This window comes from Gymnodraco acuticeps, unplaced genomic scaffold (genome assembly GCF_902827175.1).
Source record: "Gymnodraco acuticeps unplaced genomic scaffold, fGymAcu1.1, whole genome shotgun sequence".
Classification (NCBI taxonomy): Eukaryota; Metazoa; Chordata; class Actinopteri; order Perciformes; family Bathydraconidae; genus Gymnodraco; species Gymnodraco acuticeps.
The window spans coordinates 1,226,389-1,243,450 of NW_022989977.1; the positions used below are offsets into that span (position 1 = coordinate 1,226,389).

The 17,062-nt window shown below is 38.1% G+C and overlaps 1 protein-coding gene across 5 annotated transcripts in view; it reads left to right on the top strand.

The window, feature by feature from the left end:
• The window catches only part of LOC117543182 (thrombospondin type-1 domain-containing protein 7A), a 148,347-nt gene extending 132,910 nt beyond the window's left edge, over positions 1 to 15,437 (top strand). For 2 of the 5 annotated variants that reach the window (XR_004568531.1, XR_004568532.1), the window contains 6 exons: positions 2,916 to 3,014; positions 4,089 to 4,171; positions 5,781 to 5,994; positions 7,939 to 8,026; positions 8,221 to 8,496; positions 13,098 to 15,437. Coding sequence is in view for 3 of the 5 variants with exons in the window: in XM_034211290.1 (XP_034067181.1) it covers positions 2,916 to 3,014; positions 4,089 to 4,171; positions 5,781 to 5,994; positions 7,939 to 8,026; positions 13,098 to 13,188 (575 nt within the window). In the remaining 2 variants the exon portion in view is untranslated. The remainder of the gene's footprint in view (positions 1 to 2,915; positions 3,015 to 4,088; positions 4,172 to 5,780; positions 5,995 to 7,938; positions 8,027 to 8,220; positions 8,497 to 13,097) is intronic. The other 3 variants (XM_034211290.1, XM_034211292.1, XM_034211291.1) reach the window with 2 other exon arrangements.
• The last annotated feature ends 1,625 nt before the right edge of the window (positions 15,438 to 17,062 follow it).

Genomic DNA, 17,062 nt, shown 5'->3' on the forward strand with positions numbered 1-17,062 from the left:
GGTTTAACTGCATTCTTGTAAATACATCTGAATTTTAAAGGGAACACAGCTCGTTTACAATGTTTTTAGCAGGCTTTTATTATGAAATTCAGAATGACCTGGTATTTTACGAGTGACACTCGCATGGTTTGCTATTATCTTGAAGTTAGACTGTGCAAACAGGAATGTTCTGAATGATATTCTGAGGTGCATTTCTGTCATTGTAAAGTAAGATTAGTCTTTGCAAATGGATTCTTTACAGTTAAGTTTGACTAATTATTCACATATTTGAAAATAATTTTTAAATCATCATTTATCATATTAATATATAGTTATATTTTTATATTCAACACGTTCATTGGAAGGTCTTCATCATTTATTTCAAGTTTGTACAGCAATGCATGGCACAAACATGTACAACAATCACTTGGGGGCTAGTTTGATGGCCCTTTTGGAGGAGGCTGGCATCTTTCATTACAGTTTTCGAATTTGATGTGTTTAAACTTGTTCTGGCGCTTCACTTCTGTCGTTCTCACTTTCCCCGATCCCTTATTCTCTCCAGATACAAAAACACAAAGCTTAAACGTCAAGCACACTCGCCCAGGAGTGTGTGTCTCTGAGAGGGAGAAAGAAACAAAGCTAATTTCCTGCCGGGGGCTTTAAGAAATTGTGACAATTTGTACTCTATGTTTTAAGATATAGTCATTTTCTACATCCCACGAGAAAAAGCCACAATACAATGAGTATATCCGATATACCGCCCACACTTAAAGAGAACCCAGTTAGTGAAGAAGGTATTTGCAGCTGGAATCAGATGAAGGTTTTTCTTCCTGGCAGGTGACAGTGTTACCACTGAGCCACCTTGGTACAAGGCTGAAAAAGCTAAATCACTATCTACTGCCATCTCTTTGTTTTTCCTCTGTACACTCGGGTCAATAGTCGCCCTCCCTTTCTCCAGTCAGATCTCAAAACGGAGGAAACCCCCGCACTCATTTACTGTTGATCATTGCGGTTCCCCGGGCGCGTTAATCACCCATTAGGTGCAGCGTGGGCTGTAAATCACCAGCACCACCAAAGCTCAGTAGCCATGGGCTCATTCTGTAGAGCGGCCGCCCCCCCTCTTCGTCTCCTCCCGCTCTTCCTCTTCTTCCTCCCTGGCTACTGTACACATCCCCACAGCAGTCTTCAGCAGCCTGACCTGGTTTCACAGCACCACTGAAGGCTCAGGGGGAGGAGTGGCCCAATAGAACCAGTAAAGGCAGGGGAGGAAGAGGGAGAGGAGCGAGGGGAAGAAGAAAGGCGGTGACGGAGAAAGGGAGATCAAATAGTAACATTAAAAAGGAATCTTGTGGGGGCGCCAATGGTTAAGATGGAAACCACACAACCGCTGTGATTCCTGGGCTGACTCTCTCCCGTGTTTCCTGTCTCTGTTCTTTACTTCTTTCTGCTCTATTGGTCATAAAGGTTTGTTTTGCAACAAGTACAGAACAGCAGTCCTGCTATAAGAGCACATCGAACTAGCAGCTTAAAAGGACTATATCTACTTTCTGCGTAGATGTGTGTGAGGTTATTAGTTATCGACTGGTTGAATAACAAAAACAAGACAATCCACGCACTGAATCACTGCCTCAGTTATTATTAGTCATCGCTGTCACTGAAAAATAACTATTAGTTCATATCGAGGACAAGAGAGCTTAGGGAGGGGCAGATGAGGAGGAAAAAAATGAATTTAATAAAAACCTTTTTTTTCTGTGGTAAGAGATAAATACTGTATTTCTCAATCCAAAGTGAGTGCGGGGAAAATGTGAATATCTCTTTGGAAGGCTCTACAGCCACACTAGCGGCTGTACTTTGGCACAGTGCTGCTTTGAGCTAAATGCTAAACAGCTAACAATGACAATTTAATTGTGCTGATATCATAATTAGCAGGTATATTGTTTTTTTTAATCGTACACTGCAGAACATGTTTTGGCAATCCACCTCTAGATGTTGAAGTATTCCCCTGGATAATAAGTAATCGTTGAGCTGCTGGTGGTGCTGGCTTGGCTAAAGGGTGAATAATAAAGTTAAACCCCTCTCCATCCATTTTTGAACAGTCCCTCACCACATATACTGAATAGCAAATGTGTTTTCACTGATTAGTGACCGTGGACTCAGGGATAATGGAAGGTAAAGCCAACACAAATCTGCTGTTGGTTTATAGACTTAAAAATAGCCATCTATTCTTTAACAGAGGCTTTCATTAAAAAAAACCCTGTGATTTTAAAGGGGGCTAACTACTGACATTATCTCTGCTTCCAGAGCGTCTGGTCTTCTGAGAAATATTTCAATAATAGTAAAACTCTATTCTGCTCGTAAAGATGGTGGGAAGTGCTGGCTGAAGTGAGTGATTCAATGATACGTTAACTTATTGGAGAAATTGCCTTTGCACAAAAAGGCAGAGAAATGAGAAAAGTGAAGAACATAAAGGGTGAAGTTGTCGCAGCGGCAGACAAATCGTCCTGTGAAAGCTGCAGATAGAGCCGAGCCATCGACTGGAGCTGTGATACTGTACCCAAGTCGATGGAGAATAGATATTTCCTTTGTTCAAGGTTAAATTGTTCATTTACCAAGCCAAAAGGCCTGGACAGATGATTGGTTACACAGGACTCCATAGGGAAATATGGTCATTTACTGCACTGATGGAGGTATTGATAAAGTCGTAATAGCATTGATAGAAAGTCATTAAGCAAAAGCTCTTACTGAAGATTAAAACATTGAACTGGACCTCTCTGTGAGGACACGCTGATAGTGATATTATATGACAGCAGCCTATTATAGAACCATAACTTAGCAGCTGCTTTATTAATCCGTCACTCTTCTGATTAATGGTCTTCACGGCAGACTCCCACTATACAGTCTCTATAGATGTTGATTGCTTTTTATTTCCCTCTCAGGGGGCCAATGTTACGAGTACAAATGGTTCAGCGGCGGCCGTCAAAACTCCACTCGCCCCTCTATCTGGTGCCAGCGCTCCGATGGACTCAATGTCACCGGTAAGGAACTCTGAGTGTTACAATGGAGCTTGTATTATAGTACATTAAACACGTTTTAAGTTTTTTTAAGTTACTGGTTCTGCACGACTGACTTAAATAAACCTGGTGCATTTAAATATGATTATATGATTAACAAGATAGGAGAGTAAAGAAAACGTGTTTCTTCCCACAAGAGCAGGTTTGATCAGACCTTACTCTAATGTTTGCACTTTATTCTTTTCAATTGCTTTATTATTTTACCTTTTCGGATGATACTTACTCTCTGAAAAAGAAGCCTAAAGCCCAAACCCAAAGACCTTAAATGTGCTTTTTTTGTCAGAGCAACAGTAACCAACAACCCCAGATATTCAGTCAAATATCTTTTTCATAGAAGACTTTAGAAACTAGCAAATATAAAAAGTACTTAAAGTAGTTAATAAATTGTTCTCTGTGTCGATTGACTAACCAATGTATTGTTTCAGCTCTGAAAAGTATTCCAAAGAAAAGCTAAATAAATATGGGTTGTATGGTTTATATTAAACTGGATAGAGTCTTCAGACACATGACTAGACATGAGGGGCTGTAAGGAGATCTTTGTTTATTTAGAGAGAGTGAAATGATTTTGCAAACATCAACCGATAATATTAGGAGCCGATGAGTTTAAATGTATCTGAAAGTGAAACACTGACATGCTGCAGCAGTCTGCAGCTCATCAGTTTGTCCCCATCAGTAAGTGGCAGGTTTATGTAGAAGGAAGAATTGACACATGTCAGAAATATAACACTGTTTGGAAAGAAAACAAGGGGCCTATTTCTATATGGAGCGAAGGTGGTGGGCGATGTCTGCCTGTACAGCCTGTCATCTCTGCACACACAAACATGTGGTTTCCTACTTACAATAGTTTCAAAAAGAAACCTGGCAACATCAACCTACATTTATATCCAAACATACGCTGTGTTTAAAATGAAAAATAAAATGGTATTACTTGAGGTCACACAGGATTGGACATCTAGCAGGACACACAGATAATGTTGATGTTGTGTTCCTCTCAAACAACATTTACTCTGTTTGATTTGATTGTGTTCTTACCCACAGGAGGTTGCCCTCCCATGAACCCTCCAGTGGATAACAGCTCCTGTGACCCTCTCTGCCTCATGCCCAAGTCTTTCTGCAGTGAGGTGAGCAGCTCTTTGTTCTCATATCGGCAGTTTTAACTGCATATAGAAAAAAAAGAAAATCTCGTAGAGAAAAATGTGGTTTACAGACAAAAATGCACAGTAAAAAACAGTGTAAACTGAATAAAAACAATAAGAAAGACGTATATGTGAAAGCACAGGTTCTCTGGATGAATGGCAGTGTCTCGACTCGCTCTGACACTCTGCTGCCAGAATTGAATTTGAATGCAGCAGGGAATAAAATGATGGCAGCATGAAGATGTAAAACCCATTTTCCCATAGTGTCACTCAGCTCCGCTGCATAGAAATCAGGACAATACGTTTTAGATTCTCCAGATTCAGCAGATGGCATGTCTCAAAGTTTAACCTTTTGTATATCTTTTTCAAACTGATTTGGACCTTGTGTTGTTATCAGCCGACAGACCTTGTCACTACATAATAAGTAGGTACAAATCATCTGATGAGAAGCACACTTAGGACCAGCCTGATCTTCCCTACACAGTTAACAGTTAAATAAACGGAAACACATGCAGCCTAATACAACAGTCCTGCAAAGGATATATTTTTTTATATTTACTGTTTAAGAGAGACATGTATCAACTATATGGTAATGAAGGAGTATGTATACAAGTTTCTAGGAACTATAATTGATGATTTCTGAGGTTTTTTCTTTTAGAAACATATCTTGCTTTCCTTTAAGACCTAAGGGGGATTTGTTGCATCCATCTTTATTTCGGCGCTGGACAATGGCCAATTTGTATACATGCAGGCCTAGATCCCCTAGATACTGTCTTCAATGGAGCACTGAGATGTATTACAAAACTCAGAGTCCGATCTCGTCAGTGCTCTTTTATAATCAGGTTTGATGGTCTGTCTTTTACGCCCCCGTAGACTTAACTATTTGCATATTTTTATAAGGCTGTTCTTGGACTGCTCTAAATATCTAATATAAAACAAAAATAAGCTTTTTTCTTCGCTCTCAGGACACTTCCTACTAACAGCCAGGAAAGTCTGTACTGAAATGGGAAAAGCACATTTAATTATATGGCTCCTCCAGCTTGTAATCGATTCCATAATCACCTGAATCCTCTGGAGCTGGTCTCTCTGGATGCATTTAAAGTGATTCTTAATGACTGGTTTTGAATGTTGTCCAATGTTTTTTTATGTTTTTATTATTCTTTAAATAGATTTTATTTATTTTAAAGTCATGTTTATGTCACTAACGGTGTCGTTGACTTTCTTAGTCAGGACACTATTGAAGAAACGTATTTTGAATCTCAGTGACTCTTTTAAAGCTGGGTAAAACATGTTAAATACAAATAAGAATAGCAGGAGTTATACTGAAATACATTTCTAAAAGAAAATTGTTCACCACATTTATAGCAGTCTGAAAGACAGAAACAGGTATACTTATAATAAATACTGTCCCCAGACTTGCTCTTTCTTGAAGCTAATGCTCAGTAAACAATATTAATTAACCTTTCTATACCAAAGTCCAAGGCATCTTCGAAAAATATAAAAAAGCACCCCTCGATTCATTCACTTCCATCCTGACAAGCCCCTTCATGATTCGATGTACTGTAACAACATGATGCTGCGCTGCCCCCTGCAGGCTGCTGTGTGCATGTGTGAGGAGGGCTTCACAGAGGTGCTGTCCCCCGTGGGGCAGCTGGATCAGTGCGCCCCAATCCCCATCCTGGAGATCCCCACAGCGGGGGACAAGAAAGGGGACGTGAAGACCAGTCGTGCCATTAACCCCACGTTGCCCAGCACCCTCCAGCCCGGACGCAGCGGGCGGACCTGGTACCTGCAGCCCTACGGACCAGGTCAGACCTTTAGTCTAGATGAACTCACTTTATTCTGTTGCTGTCAAGTGAAAACCTTTTATCTCTTACAGTAACTGTCATGTTTTGGGGAGCAAACCCTGCCTGAATGTACTCTTCAAAGGCTCTTATTTTCTGCCGGTTGTCCAGAGATAGCACGAGTACACACATCCTTTACTCAAGTAGAAGTACAGATACTCGTGTTTTAAAAAGTACTGACTAAACTTCTTTACTCAAGTAAAAGTAAAGAAGTATGAGCTTAGAAATGTACCTAAGACAATACTGTATTGTCAGAGTAAAATATTTTGGACTCTTTTTTTGTTGGTGGTTTCAGTAATTAGGATTTGAAAACCGACAGAAAATAAGAGCCTTTGAATAGTACATTAAGACAAGGTTCATTCCCCAAATAAATCAATCTTACAACAACCACAAAATGATGAAAATCACATTTAGCTAATGGCTATAAATCAGCCTATATTGGCAACAAATGTGCAACAACTTGCACAACGACTGTCACCCTGCCAAGATAAATGTGAGTAAATAATCACACATCATTTCTTAATCCCCCACTTGAAATCCTGACTTGAATCACTGTTTATGAAGTTTTAGTTCAGGAACTTGCAGTGGATAAGAAAAACAAGTGCCTTTTTTAAGTTTATCTGAAGGGAAAAGGTTTAAGGAAGCCACATTTCTCCAACCTGCAGAGCACTGTGTAATCCATGAAGTGAAGTTAAGTCATAAAGCTGAGAGGTTTTCATGAGACGGCAACAGAATGCACTTTACTTCCAGTTTATGTTCGGCAGACTTAGTGTCGACAGATCTAATTAACATCAGGTTTAACATATTTGGTCTTGCATGACATAAAACTGACTCATTAAAACAAAAGGTGCTTCAGACATGTTTCCCGTCTGTTCTGATGAATGTTTGAACCTCTGAACTGCTGCTACATTAACATTTGAGAGCTGCATCTGCACACACTGTTGTGACTGATGGTGCATGACAGCAACATAAACACTAAGGATGCAAAAGTGCACAACAGATTCAATTATCGTCTGCCAGGAGCAGGAACCTCAGACGCCATCTCATACGGTAACCTTTGTATCGCTTGTCTTCCAAATGCTTGTTTTACTTAATAACGGTGAGCTTTGAGAGAAGAAAAAGTTAGACTTCATTTTTACAATGTCATTTTCTTGTATGCATCAGGTACCTATAACATATGTACTGGTTCCAACTTGTGCATTACTGTTGGTACATCTGAGCAAAACAAGATAACTATTTACAAATTTGCATTTTGGAGAAAATAAGAAATAAAGAGTTCTTATTTTAAGCAGCAATAAGAAATAAGTTGAAAAAAGTCGTGTTTAGAGGAGAACCCTGATCAGAGTTATGGTACCTGACAGGGTTGGTAGAAGAATTATAATAATATATTGATGCATTTATGTGTACACCACTTTAAGAGCTGGTCAATATGGAGTTCATTTTAACTACTTTATATAGTCACTATCTAAATCTATACAAATACATCATCATGTATAAATGTATTTATTAACTTACAACATGAAAACAAGTGTGGGTGAACAAAAGTAAAAGTACAAGGTAGCACTTGGATTTACTCACGCAAAGTTTGAGTTCATCTAAGTTATACTTAAGCTTAGTGCGTGACTACATGTAATTGGTTACATGTCAACAGTGGTACATTGTAGTTACACAAAAACTTCCTTATCTTTTTCCAGTAACTGCTCACTGTAGCTATATTTAAGTACTAGTAATTATTTTGTTTTCGACCTGAATCCTACAATGAAATTTCACTGTAAATTGCGGGTTGTATTTTTAAAGACTGTTTCTGAGAAATAGCAGCACCAGTGTACAAAATGAATGAGTTGTTGCAGCCTTTAATGGCTGTGAGTGCACCCAGACAGAAGAACTGACGCGCCTCCTTCTCCACAGATGGGAAGCTGAAGATGTGGGTGTATGGTGTAGCAGCCGGAGCCTTTGTGCTCCTCATATTCATAGTGTCTATGATATACCTAGCTTGGTGAGTTGACGAGTTTATTTACCCCTATTGTCATCATCCTCATCATGAAACCAAAGTCTTTACCCTCATCCACTTTGAGTCAAAGCTCCCCTTCCCTTCCTGTCGTCCAGCCACCATCACATCACCGTTTTTTGTTTGTCTTATTATTATTTCCGTTTTTTGCTTCCTTCATGCCACCCTCTGTGTGAGAGCAGCAGCTCCTGTGCCAAGGTGCATCGCTCTCTTAAGGCCCAAGAGTCTGACGCCAATGGGACGGCACTCTGGATGGGCCAAAATGCACATGAGATGATTTACACCTGTCCCGATTGCCAAGAGCACGCTCAAAGCAGCTAATGGAAGGATGTGAAGGGTTCACCCCCCCTCAAAACACCCTCCAGTATAAGTACCTGCTGTCCTTGACCTTTCCCCGTGACCTCTGTCTAAAGTGTCACATGTCCTGCCTGACTAGCTGAGTGAAGGTGCTGGTGCAGGTGAGGACAAACCATCCAGAAATATCTCCTTTAGTCCATGTTTAGAGCGTGTAGACCACAAACCTGGTGCCTACCTGTTCATTATACTTCTCTTTATACCTGCTTTTAAAGTGACCCACCTCAGATTCATATGTTTACATCTCAACCTTTATTTTTCCTTTAAAAATACGCACACACAAGGTAAGCCCACGCAGCTCTGTCTAGATGCAAACCAGGTAGGAATACCAATTGGTTTCTGTAGAATATAATAAGGAGTTTATTAAAACGTCTATTGAGTACAAGGTGCTTTACACCAAAGACATAAAGTACAACACATACACAAAATGCTTAAATCATCAGACTACATTAATAGTAAAACAATCAAAGCAATGAATGATAACACTTTACTTTATTCAACAAAAAACTAAATGAACCTTAATAATATATGGATATTAAGAAGGCCTTCAAAAATGAGATGTACTGATGAAAGGCCGGCATTTTTTACGGTTGCTTACCTAATAATGTAGAATCTCGCAAACATGCAAAAAAACAACATAGTATAGTATTTGGAATATATGCAAAAAAAGACATACTGTAGTATAGCATGTCCAAACTTCGCAAAAAAAACAGCATAATGTAGTACGCCGAATACAGGCAAAAAAACACTAAATAGTTTAGTCTGTCAGAAATATGAAAAACAACATACAACATTTGTATGTCCAAAAAATCCAAAGAAAACGACATAGATGTATGTTGAAAATATGTAAAGACAAAACAAAACAAAAAGATGTTTGGTACATTCTTTGATAAAATATTTCCTTGATTGATTGAAAAGTTTATTAACAGCTTGTATATTGGGTACAGTACAGTACAGCTCAAAACATACAATTGTTAAGGGGATGCAGACCAGAGAAAGACTTTCGTCTTGTTTACATCAGGGTCCCCCATTTCCAATTCATCATATCATTTAAGACATATAAGACATATTTGACATACAGATGGCTTATTTACAATTTACATACAGGTGGTTTTTTTCATACAGATTGCTTGTTTACAATTTGCATTTTAGATTTCGTTCTAATACATCCTAACCGGACATTTAAGACATACCAAGTCTACAGATATACAGTTAGTAACAGAGTCTAAAATGCGAGTATATACATAGATGGGGGGGGGGGGGGGAAGCTGTCCATTGAACGACAGGTTGAGATTTGTACCATTACCGGATCAGAATCATAACGCTGGACTGAGTTTGATTAAGGGGAGGTTATTTATCGTTTAACTTAAATGTGGGGTAATTTGAGAAATTTTGAGAAACGGGCTCGAGATACACTTTTTGTTATATTCCATGGAATGCTCTTAACATCCCGATAGCAATGATTGAGCATTGCTATCGGGATTGACAAAAAATCCATCAAAAAACGTCATCTGTGGAAGCCGTAGTACTGTAAAAAGCACGACCAATCATTTTAGCCGACCCGGCTAAAGTAACTGGATGGCCTACCTGCCTGTCAGCCTTCCATCTGTGCACAAACTTATCTCGTGCCCTCATTGGTCATGTGCGCGTTCGTGTGTGTTGGAGGAGGGGCTCTGAGGAAGTGGCAGATTTTTTCCTTCAAAATTACCTATCCCACCTTTAAGTAAATAAGTTCTAAACAAAGTTTCTTTATAAGATGTGATGAATATGATCTGAAAATATCTAAAAGGGAAATGTGTCTCGTAAGCAAAGCAATCAGTGTTGGGTCCCTTTAACCAGGAGGTGTAAACCGAATATAGCATAGTGTAGTATCAACAGTGAATCACATTGTGTATTCATACAAGTAAGTAATGACGTGGTGTGGGTCCAAAAATAATCACTTGCACTTTCATTATGTTGCTACATTCCCACATGTATGTTGATGTGTTTGTGGAGCTTAAACAGCTTGTCATTGGTTAATAACGCTGTAGTTCGAAGAGCAGATCTCCTGACAGATGAATACAGATGAATACAGATGAAGAAGCTATGATGTTACTGCAGGCAGGAACTTGTTTCTATACAACAAATCAGATTTAGATCTACAATCACTGTTGTCTCCTCTGTTGTCTCTGTAGCATGGAGTCCTGTTGCCCTCTGGTGGCTGACAGAGGAAGTGCAGAATGCATTTCCTTTTATTTCCCTCTCATTTGTTTACCTGCCAAATCCAGAACTCGAAACACATTAAACATAATAATGTCGATATTCAGCGTGAGAAAAACATAGTGTACAACATGTTATTTAACACAACCTATTATCTTATTTCTGTAGGAATATTTGTTGTTGATCAACTTTCATTATCAACTATTTTTTACCAGCTTAAATGCCTGCCAAAGAGGATTTGCAGTCTTCCTTTGGTTGGTTTTGAACTAGGGTATTTGGACTGTTGGTAAAACAAGCTGTATAGTATTTCACATTTGAAGCTCAGGGAAATTGCAAAAGGCGTTTTAAACTATTTTCTGAAATGCTATAAACAAAAATGTTTAATCGAGAGAGAAGCCTGTGAGTAATTGGTAATAAATCATTACTCCTAGAAGTCCAGTCAGTGTTGGTGGACTTTTCCAAACCCTCTGAGAAAATGTTGTGGCCGTTTGTCTGACTGAATGCTGACGTTACGTGTTTACTCTGTAGGGTTTTGTCAGCACTTCATATCAGAAACAATTCAGAGATAATTCCCCCGGGGCTTTTCTGATCGTCTCTACCACCTTTCCAGAATATTCTGTTTTGAAGTTTCTCCAGAGACCCTGTGTGTCTCTAAGTTTTGGGGGAAAGTTCTCGATGTTTGAACTGATGATTAGACTGTCCTGCATCGACAGCTAAACCTTTAGACACAACATTGGAATAACAAATGACCCAAAATCAATACAGCATTGTAAACTCGACAAGTAGGGCAAATCTTTTTTTAACAGTATTTTAGTGTAAATTGTATTTGTTATTGAAAATTCACAGTTTATTTTATTGAAAGGTCTATTTTTAGCAGCATTAGTAACACCCGCCTCCTTTTATGGGATTTGAGTGTTTTTTGCATTTCCTATTCATATTTGTATGAAAATCCTGCTGTTTTTATCGGAAAATCTTGGGTCTTTTCAATAGCTTTCATATCATTCAACCCAATGACTCCAAAGAATCTGCTATTTGTATAAGAATAGGCAGAAAAAGGAGGACAAAATCTGCCATTTTTTTTTGTGCTGAAAACTTTTGAGTCGTCTGCCTCTAGCCAAATCTGGACTTTGTTTGTTTGGCTTCTCTACGTACTAAACAGTATGTACAATATATTAAAACGTCAAACATCCTATACCCTTTTACTATGGGAGATAAGAAGCAATCTTGTTTTCAAGGCAGTGCTGACAGCTCAAAGAATTAAACAGATAGAAAGTATTCTGTCTTCGCCTAAAGGTGTTTTCCTTTCTTCCCTGGAGGCACAGTGGCATGATTTTGCATGAATATTAACCGACTAATATATTTCTAATGCTTTCAATCTAAACATATAAACGTTTAGATATTTTTCTTCCAAACTCTTACTTTGGCAGCTCTCCTAACATTTGTAAACATGTGTTTCCTATTATAGAATCTACTCAGAATTGCTCTTAAGAAGATTGAACCATCTCGCACAGCTAGAGCGTTAAGATTGTGTTAGGAAAATAATGAATGTACTCTTCTAATATCAGAGTAGCACATGATAACAAAGGCCCTACGTAGCTGTGTGCGCAACAGGATGTATGATTACCTAGAAGAGCGTCAGGACTGTTTTAGGAATATGATAGCTATGTGACAACGATTAAGATGATTCAGCCACTATGGAGACAGATATAATGACTCATGTTTATGGCTTACGCAGGCCTTAGCTAATCTGAACTAAGCAAAGAATACTGCTTTGAACCGGTATTCTTCTTCCATTTTCCCAACAGATTGTAAAACTATCACACATCAAATTGTTTAAAAAAGCTTTCTACAAACCCCTCATCCCAAAATAGTTTCATATGATATATATATATCCCCAATTAGTTGGGAACCAAAAAATACGTTACATTTTTTAAATTTCAAACCATTGAATTATACAGTGTTTCAGAAATGGCAACCATATTCACCTCAATTAAACAAACATTACATTACATGTAATTTGTTTGACGCTTTTATCCAAAGCGACTAACATACTGTGGGCGATCCCTACAGGAGCAATTTGGGGTGAAGTGTCTTGCCCAGGGACACAACGACATGCAGTGGGACTCGAACTTGCTACCCCCTGATTCGAAGTCCATCACACGACCCACTGAGCCACAGCCTCCAAACATGTTATAATATCACCAGCCTTATCCTAAAAGTACTGTATTTCTATATATAATCTGAAAAATGGGTAATTTCATCACGAAAATAGCCTTTAACGTTAACAAACTTAAGTGTATTTCACACTCGTCATAGCAAATGTCTATTTCTCTATATATGTAACTATGGTGAATTATTTATAAACGCAGTGAGGATATGGGAGAGTAGGACACTTTCTAGACCACAGCAGTTCAGGTGCCGTACCAGTGAGACAGTCCTTTCTGCAGTTAGCTTTTGGGAATTATTTCCAGTGCCACTCTGACTTTGTTTTAATCTCTCCTCACAGCAAAAAGCCAAAGAGACCTCAGAGACAGAGGCAACAAAACAACCGACTAAAACCTCTGACTCTCGCCTACGACGGAGACACGGACATGTAGTCCCTCGGAGACGCTTCACCACGCACTTCGCCTGTCATAGAGACACCTCTTCATCACGCCATTACAGTGAGGGACACGGATGTTTGCAGCATGAATGGACGCGTCACACAGCGAGAAATCACAGAAAATCCTCTTAGCAGAGACACTGGTTGTGTTTAACCGTTTCAAGTACGGCTCCATTCACTCTCCCTTTTTGTTTTTTAGTGTTGTTTCTTTTGCAAGAGCCTTCATGACCTCCACCCTGTTCAATGAAATGCCTTTTTTTGCCCCCCCTACGTGTCCCTATGTCTCTAAAGGCTGAGAGTCTGGGTGCAGAAGACAGAGCTCTCAGAACATGGCAGCACAAGCTCAAACTCTTCCCCCGCGCTTTTCCGCTTGTCCCTAAAAATGCTGAGTAGCTGGAGGCTTAGGATGCTCTGACGGTTCATACGTTGCCAAAAGTCACCGCAGGGGAGAGGAGGAGGGAGAGGAAAATCTCCATAAAAAGGTTTGGATTCCTTTTTCTCAATCCTCAACTGGGTTTTGACTCAAATCTCTTTTGCAGTCTTGAACAAAAGGGAGGCATTTCTTCTCTTCTTCATTTGGAGGCCTGTGTTTGTGGGATAAACAGATCCGTACGATGCTGACGGAGCCTGCATCAGTTGTTCATGAAAACGGCCGCCTGCCTCCGTCCTTCCTTTGTTTCAGGCTCTACATTGCACTATATTAGTGCAGCATGATATGCACTTGTGACTTCTACCTTCGATTGCCATAAAACACTGCCTCTTCCACAGAACAACCCATAGAGCAGAGCAACACGAAAACATTCAAGAGAAACATGTTCTGCCAAACAGATGTGAATCTCAAGTAAATATATGTATAGATTTGATTTCTCACCGCTGATTTCTTTTTGGTTGAAGTAAAGTACCTTTTGTGGTTTGTAGATTTCGTCCTGTGTTATCACTTTTTTTTCTGCCCAGATGTAATTAAAGATTTAAAGATGACATCAGAAGGTGACTTTTTTTAAAAGAATCACCTGCTTTAAAGTTATTTTTAACCTTAAAGAATCTGATCAAATTCAATATTTTTACATGTATTTACCTAAAGTGGTACATTGTGTACAAGATAAAACCTTTGCAGTGAATACAAAAAAAAGAAGGAACAATAAATGAAACCATGCAAATGTCATTTCTGCCTTACAACTAAATACTAACAGTCCTGTAAAAGAGTTTTTAATACTTGAATGGGGCAACTTATAAAATACATTACATAAAAGCGTAGAGAAAACGACATTTTCTTTTTCAAAGCAAAGCCTCCTTCAGAGTTTTTAAACGTTTTCATGTAGCTATCCGTATCATAGGTGCTCTATCGTTTTTCAGTCACAATTCATTAAGGAAGTTTAAAAAACAATGGGTACCACTTTACAATAAGACTACCCTTATAAAGGATTCATAAAGGGATTATAATTAGGTTATGAATTAGGTTGTAAACACTTTATTAATCATTAAGAACCATTTATAAACCAGTTCCAACAGTTTCATACATCAACATAGGCTCACTATTTGGCAAGATGACTAAGCCTTACATTGGCTACTTAGCGAGAATCAACAACAGATACCAAGGATGCTGGCTGATGAAGAAGACGAAGTAAGCTAAGTAGCCAATATAAGGCTTAGCAGTACAGATAAATGTGGGCTCACTATTTGGCAAGCAACCGGTCACAGTTGCCCTGTTCATCTCATGTCTTATAAAAGCTTATTAATGATTTATAAAGTGTTCACAACCTAATTAATACATGAATTACAAACTATTCGTAAACTCTTTATAAGGGTAGTCTTATTGTAAAGTGCTACCAAACAATCTGTACAAAGAAATAACATGTTAATAATTATAATATAATAATGGGAGAACACACTTCTGCTGAGTTCAACGTAAAAGCAAACTGGTGTGGAGAATGTTTACTTGTTTGTTTTGGGATTTGTAAATAACAGCAATTTTTTATTTTTTTGGAGAAAAAATGATCAAATTATGTGTACATTTATTTTGTATTGCACAGAAATGTTTAGTTTGAATATTGCAAAGTGGGTGTGTGATATGTTGCTGATTGTTGTAATCATGATGCAAGTTGGATGTTATGAGACAAAAAAACGAGAAAAAAATAAGCAGAAGAAAAAAATAAGTAAAAAGGCTCAGCCGTTTTGTACAGGATGTTTATATGTGTGCAAAGAATTACGAAAAAATAAATAAGGACACGGTTGTTAACACAAGAAGAAGGTTATTGAGCCGTTTTTGTAATTTTCTTTATATATATATATATACACACACAAGGAAGCAGAACCCCTTAATAAAATGTTTAAATGGCTTTGAAGGATATCAGGCTGGTGTTTTCTTACATTGTTTCTTTCTGTCAACAAATCCCATAAAAACAATTTGTTTACAGCCTGACAGATACTGGCGTTTTGAGGATACTATTATTATTTGTTTGTTCCTCTTTTGGCCAATAGTTATCACTTTAAACAAATAAAATAAACAAACAATGCTATTTTATTATTTAACCTCATTTAAGAATCCCATCCAACTTACGTATACATGGGACATTTTAAATTAAAACATCCTTTTATCAGATTTGTTGACAAAAAAAATAAAGACTACCACTTCACCTATCCTTGAAAATGGAAAAATCATGTCACAAAGAAGTAAAACGCGTAAAGAAAGTTGAAATCCTTAAAATAAATTCCTTAATAATGTCCAGTCTGCTCTAACGGGGGGTTTTAACCTGAAACACATTATTCAAACTCACATTTAGTTTTGATTCAAAAGGTTCAAAAGAATGATTTTCTTACTCAATTAACTATTTCTTTAGTCGCTTATTCATGTATATCTACTTGAACAATCACTTCAGAGATATTCAGAGTATTAATTCAGATGTTTTAATTCAGATTTTTTGTTATTTTAATAACTAGAAAGCCCCTGAATTAGTAAATGTTCATATTTTGGGTATTCCTACATTTTCTTCAACTGATTCTACAAGTTAGTGTATATATATATATACACACACACACACACACATTGAGATTTACAAGCTACAATACTTTTGTTAGTAAGACTTTTCCACCTGGAAGGACTTTTGCAAACCTGCCTGGCACGTTGCATCAGCTCAAACAGTATATAGTGAAACACATTGGAGTTTGCAGACAGCCTCTTTTTTTCTATTTTATGAAACAACCTCTGGGGTAAGTTGTGTGTTTACTTCTACCTTTTTTTTTTTTCATCATTTGAAAACATTTTGTTTAAAGTTCTCTGGCTCATGAGGAGCGGTGTCGAGTCAGGACGAGTTGCTCACATCACATCAGGGCAGTGTTGTGGTGTTGAAGACTAAACATTGAACCAGAGAGTCTACGTAACAAACGGAAGGCTGGAGTTATTCAGATGTGGGTGTTAACCAGTCTATGGTGTTAACCAGTCTATGGTGTTAACCAGTCTATGGTGTTAACCAGTCTATGGTGTTAACCAGTCTATGGTGTTAACCAGTCTATGGTGTTAACTAGTCTATGGTGTTAACCAGATGCAACACAAGATGCTCTTGCTCTGCATTATGGGAAGTGTAGGATCCAGTCTTCTTAAAGTTGACCTTAAAAGACAAGAAGTCATTCTTCATTTTTTAGATTCTCTGTTGCAAGACCACTAACTGTTAATAAATAGGTAAAAAGGAGATAATAAATAGGTAGTCCTATTTAATAAAGATGTGTCTGATACTGACGGGTATAAAAACAGCTCTGATCACAAAAGCAGGGCATTGTTTTTTCATGCATTTCTATTTTTTTACTTTTTAAGTGGAAAACCTGATAAATCCAATTTTCTTTTCAGCTTTGTTATGATAATAATCTAACCTAAA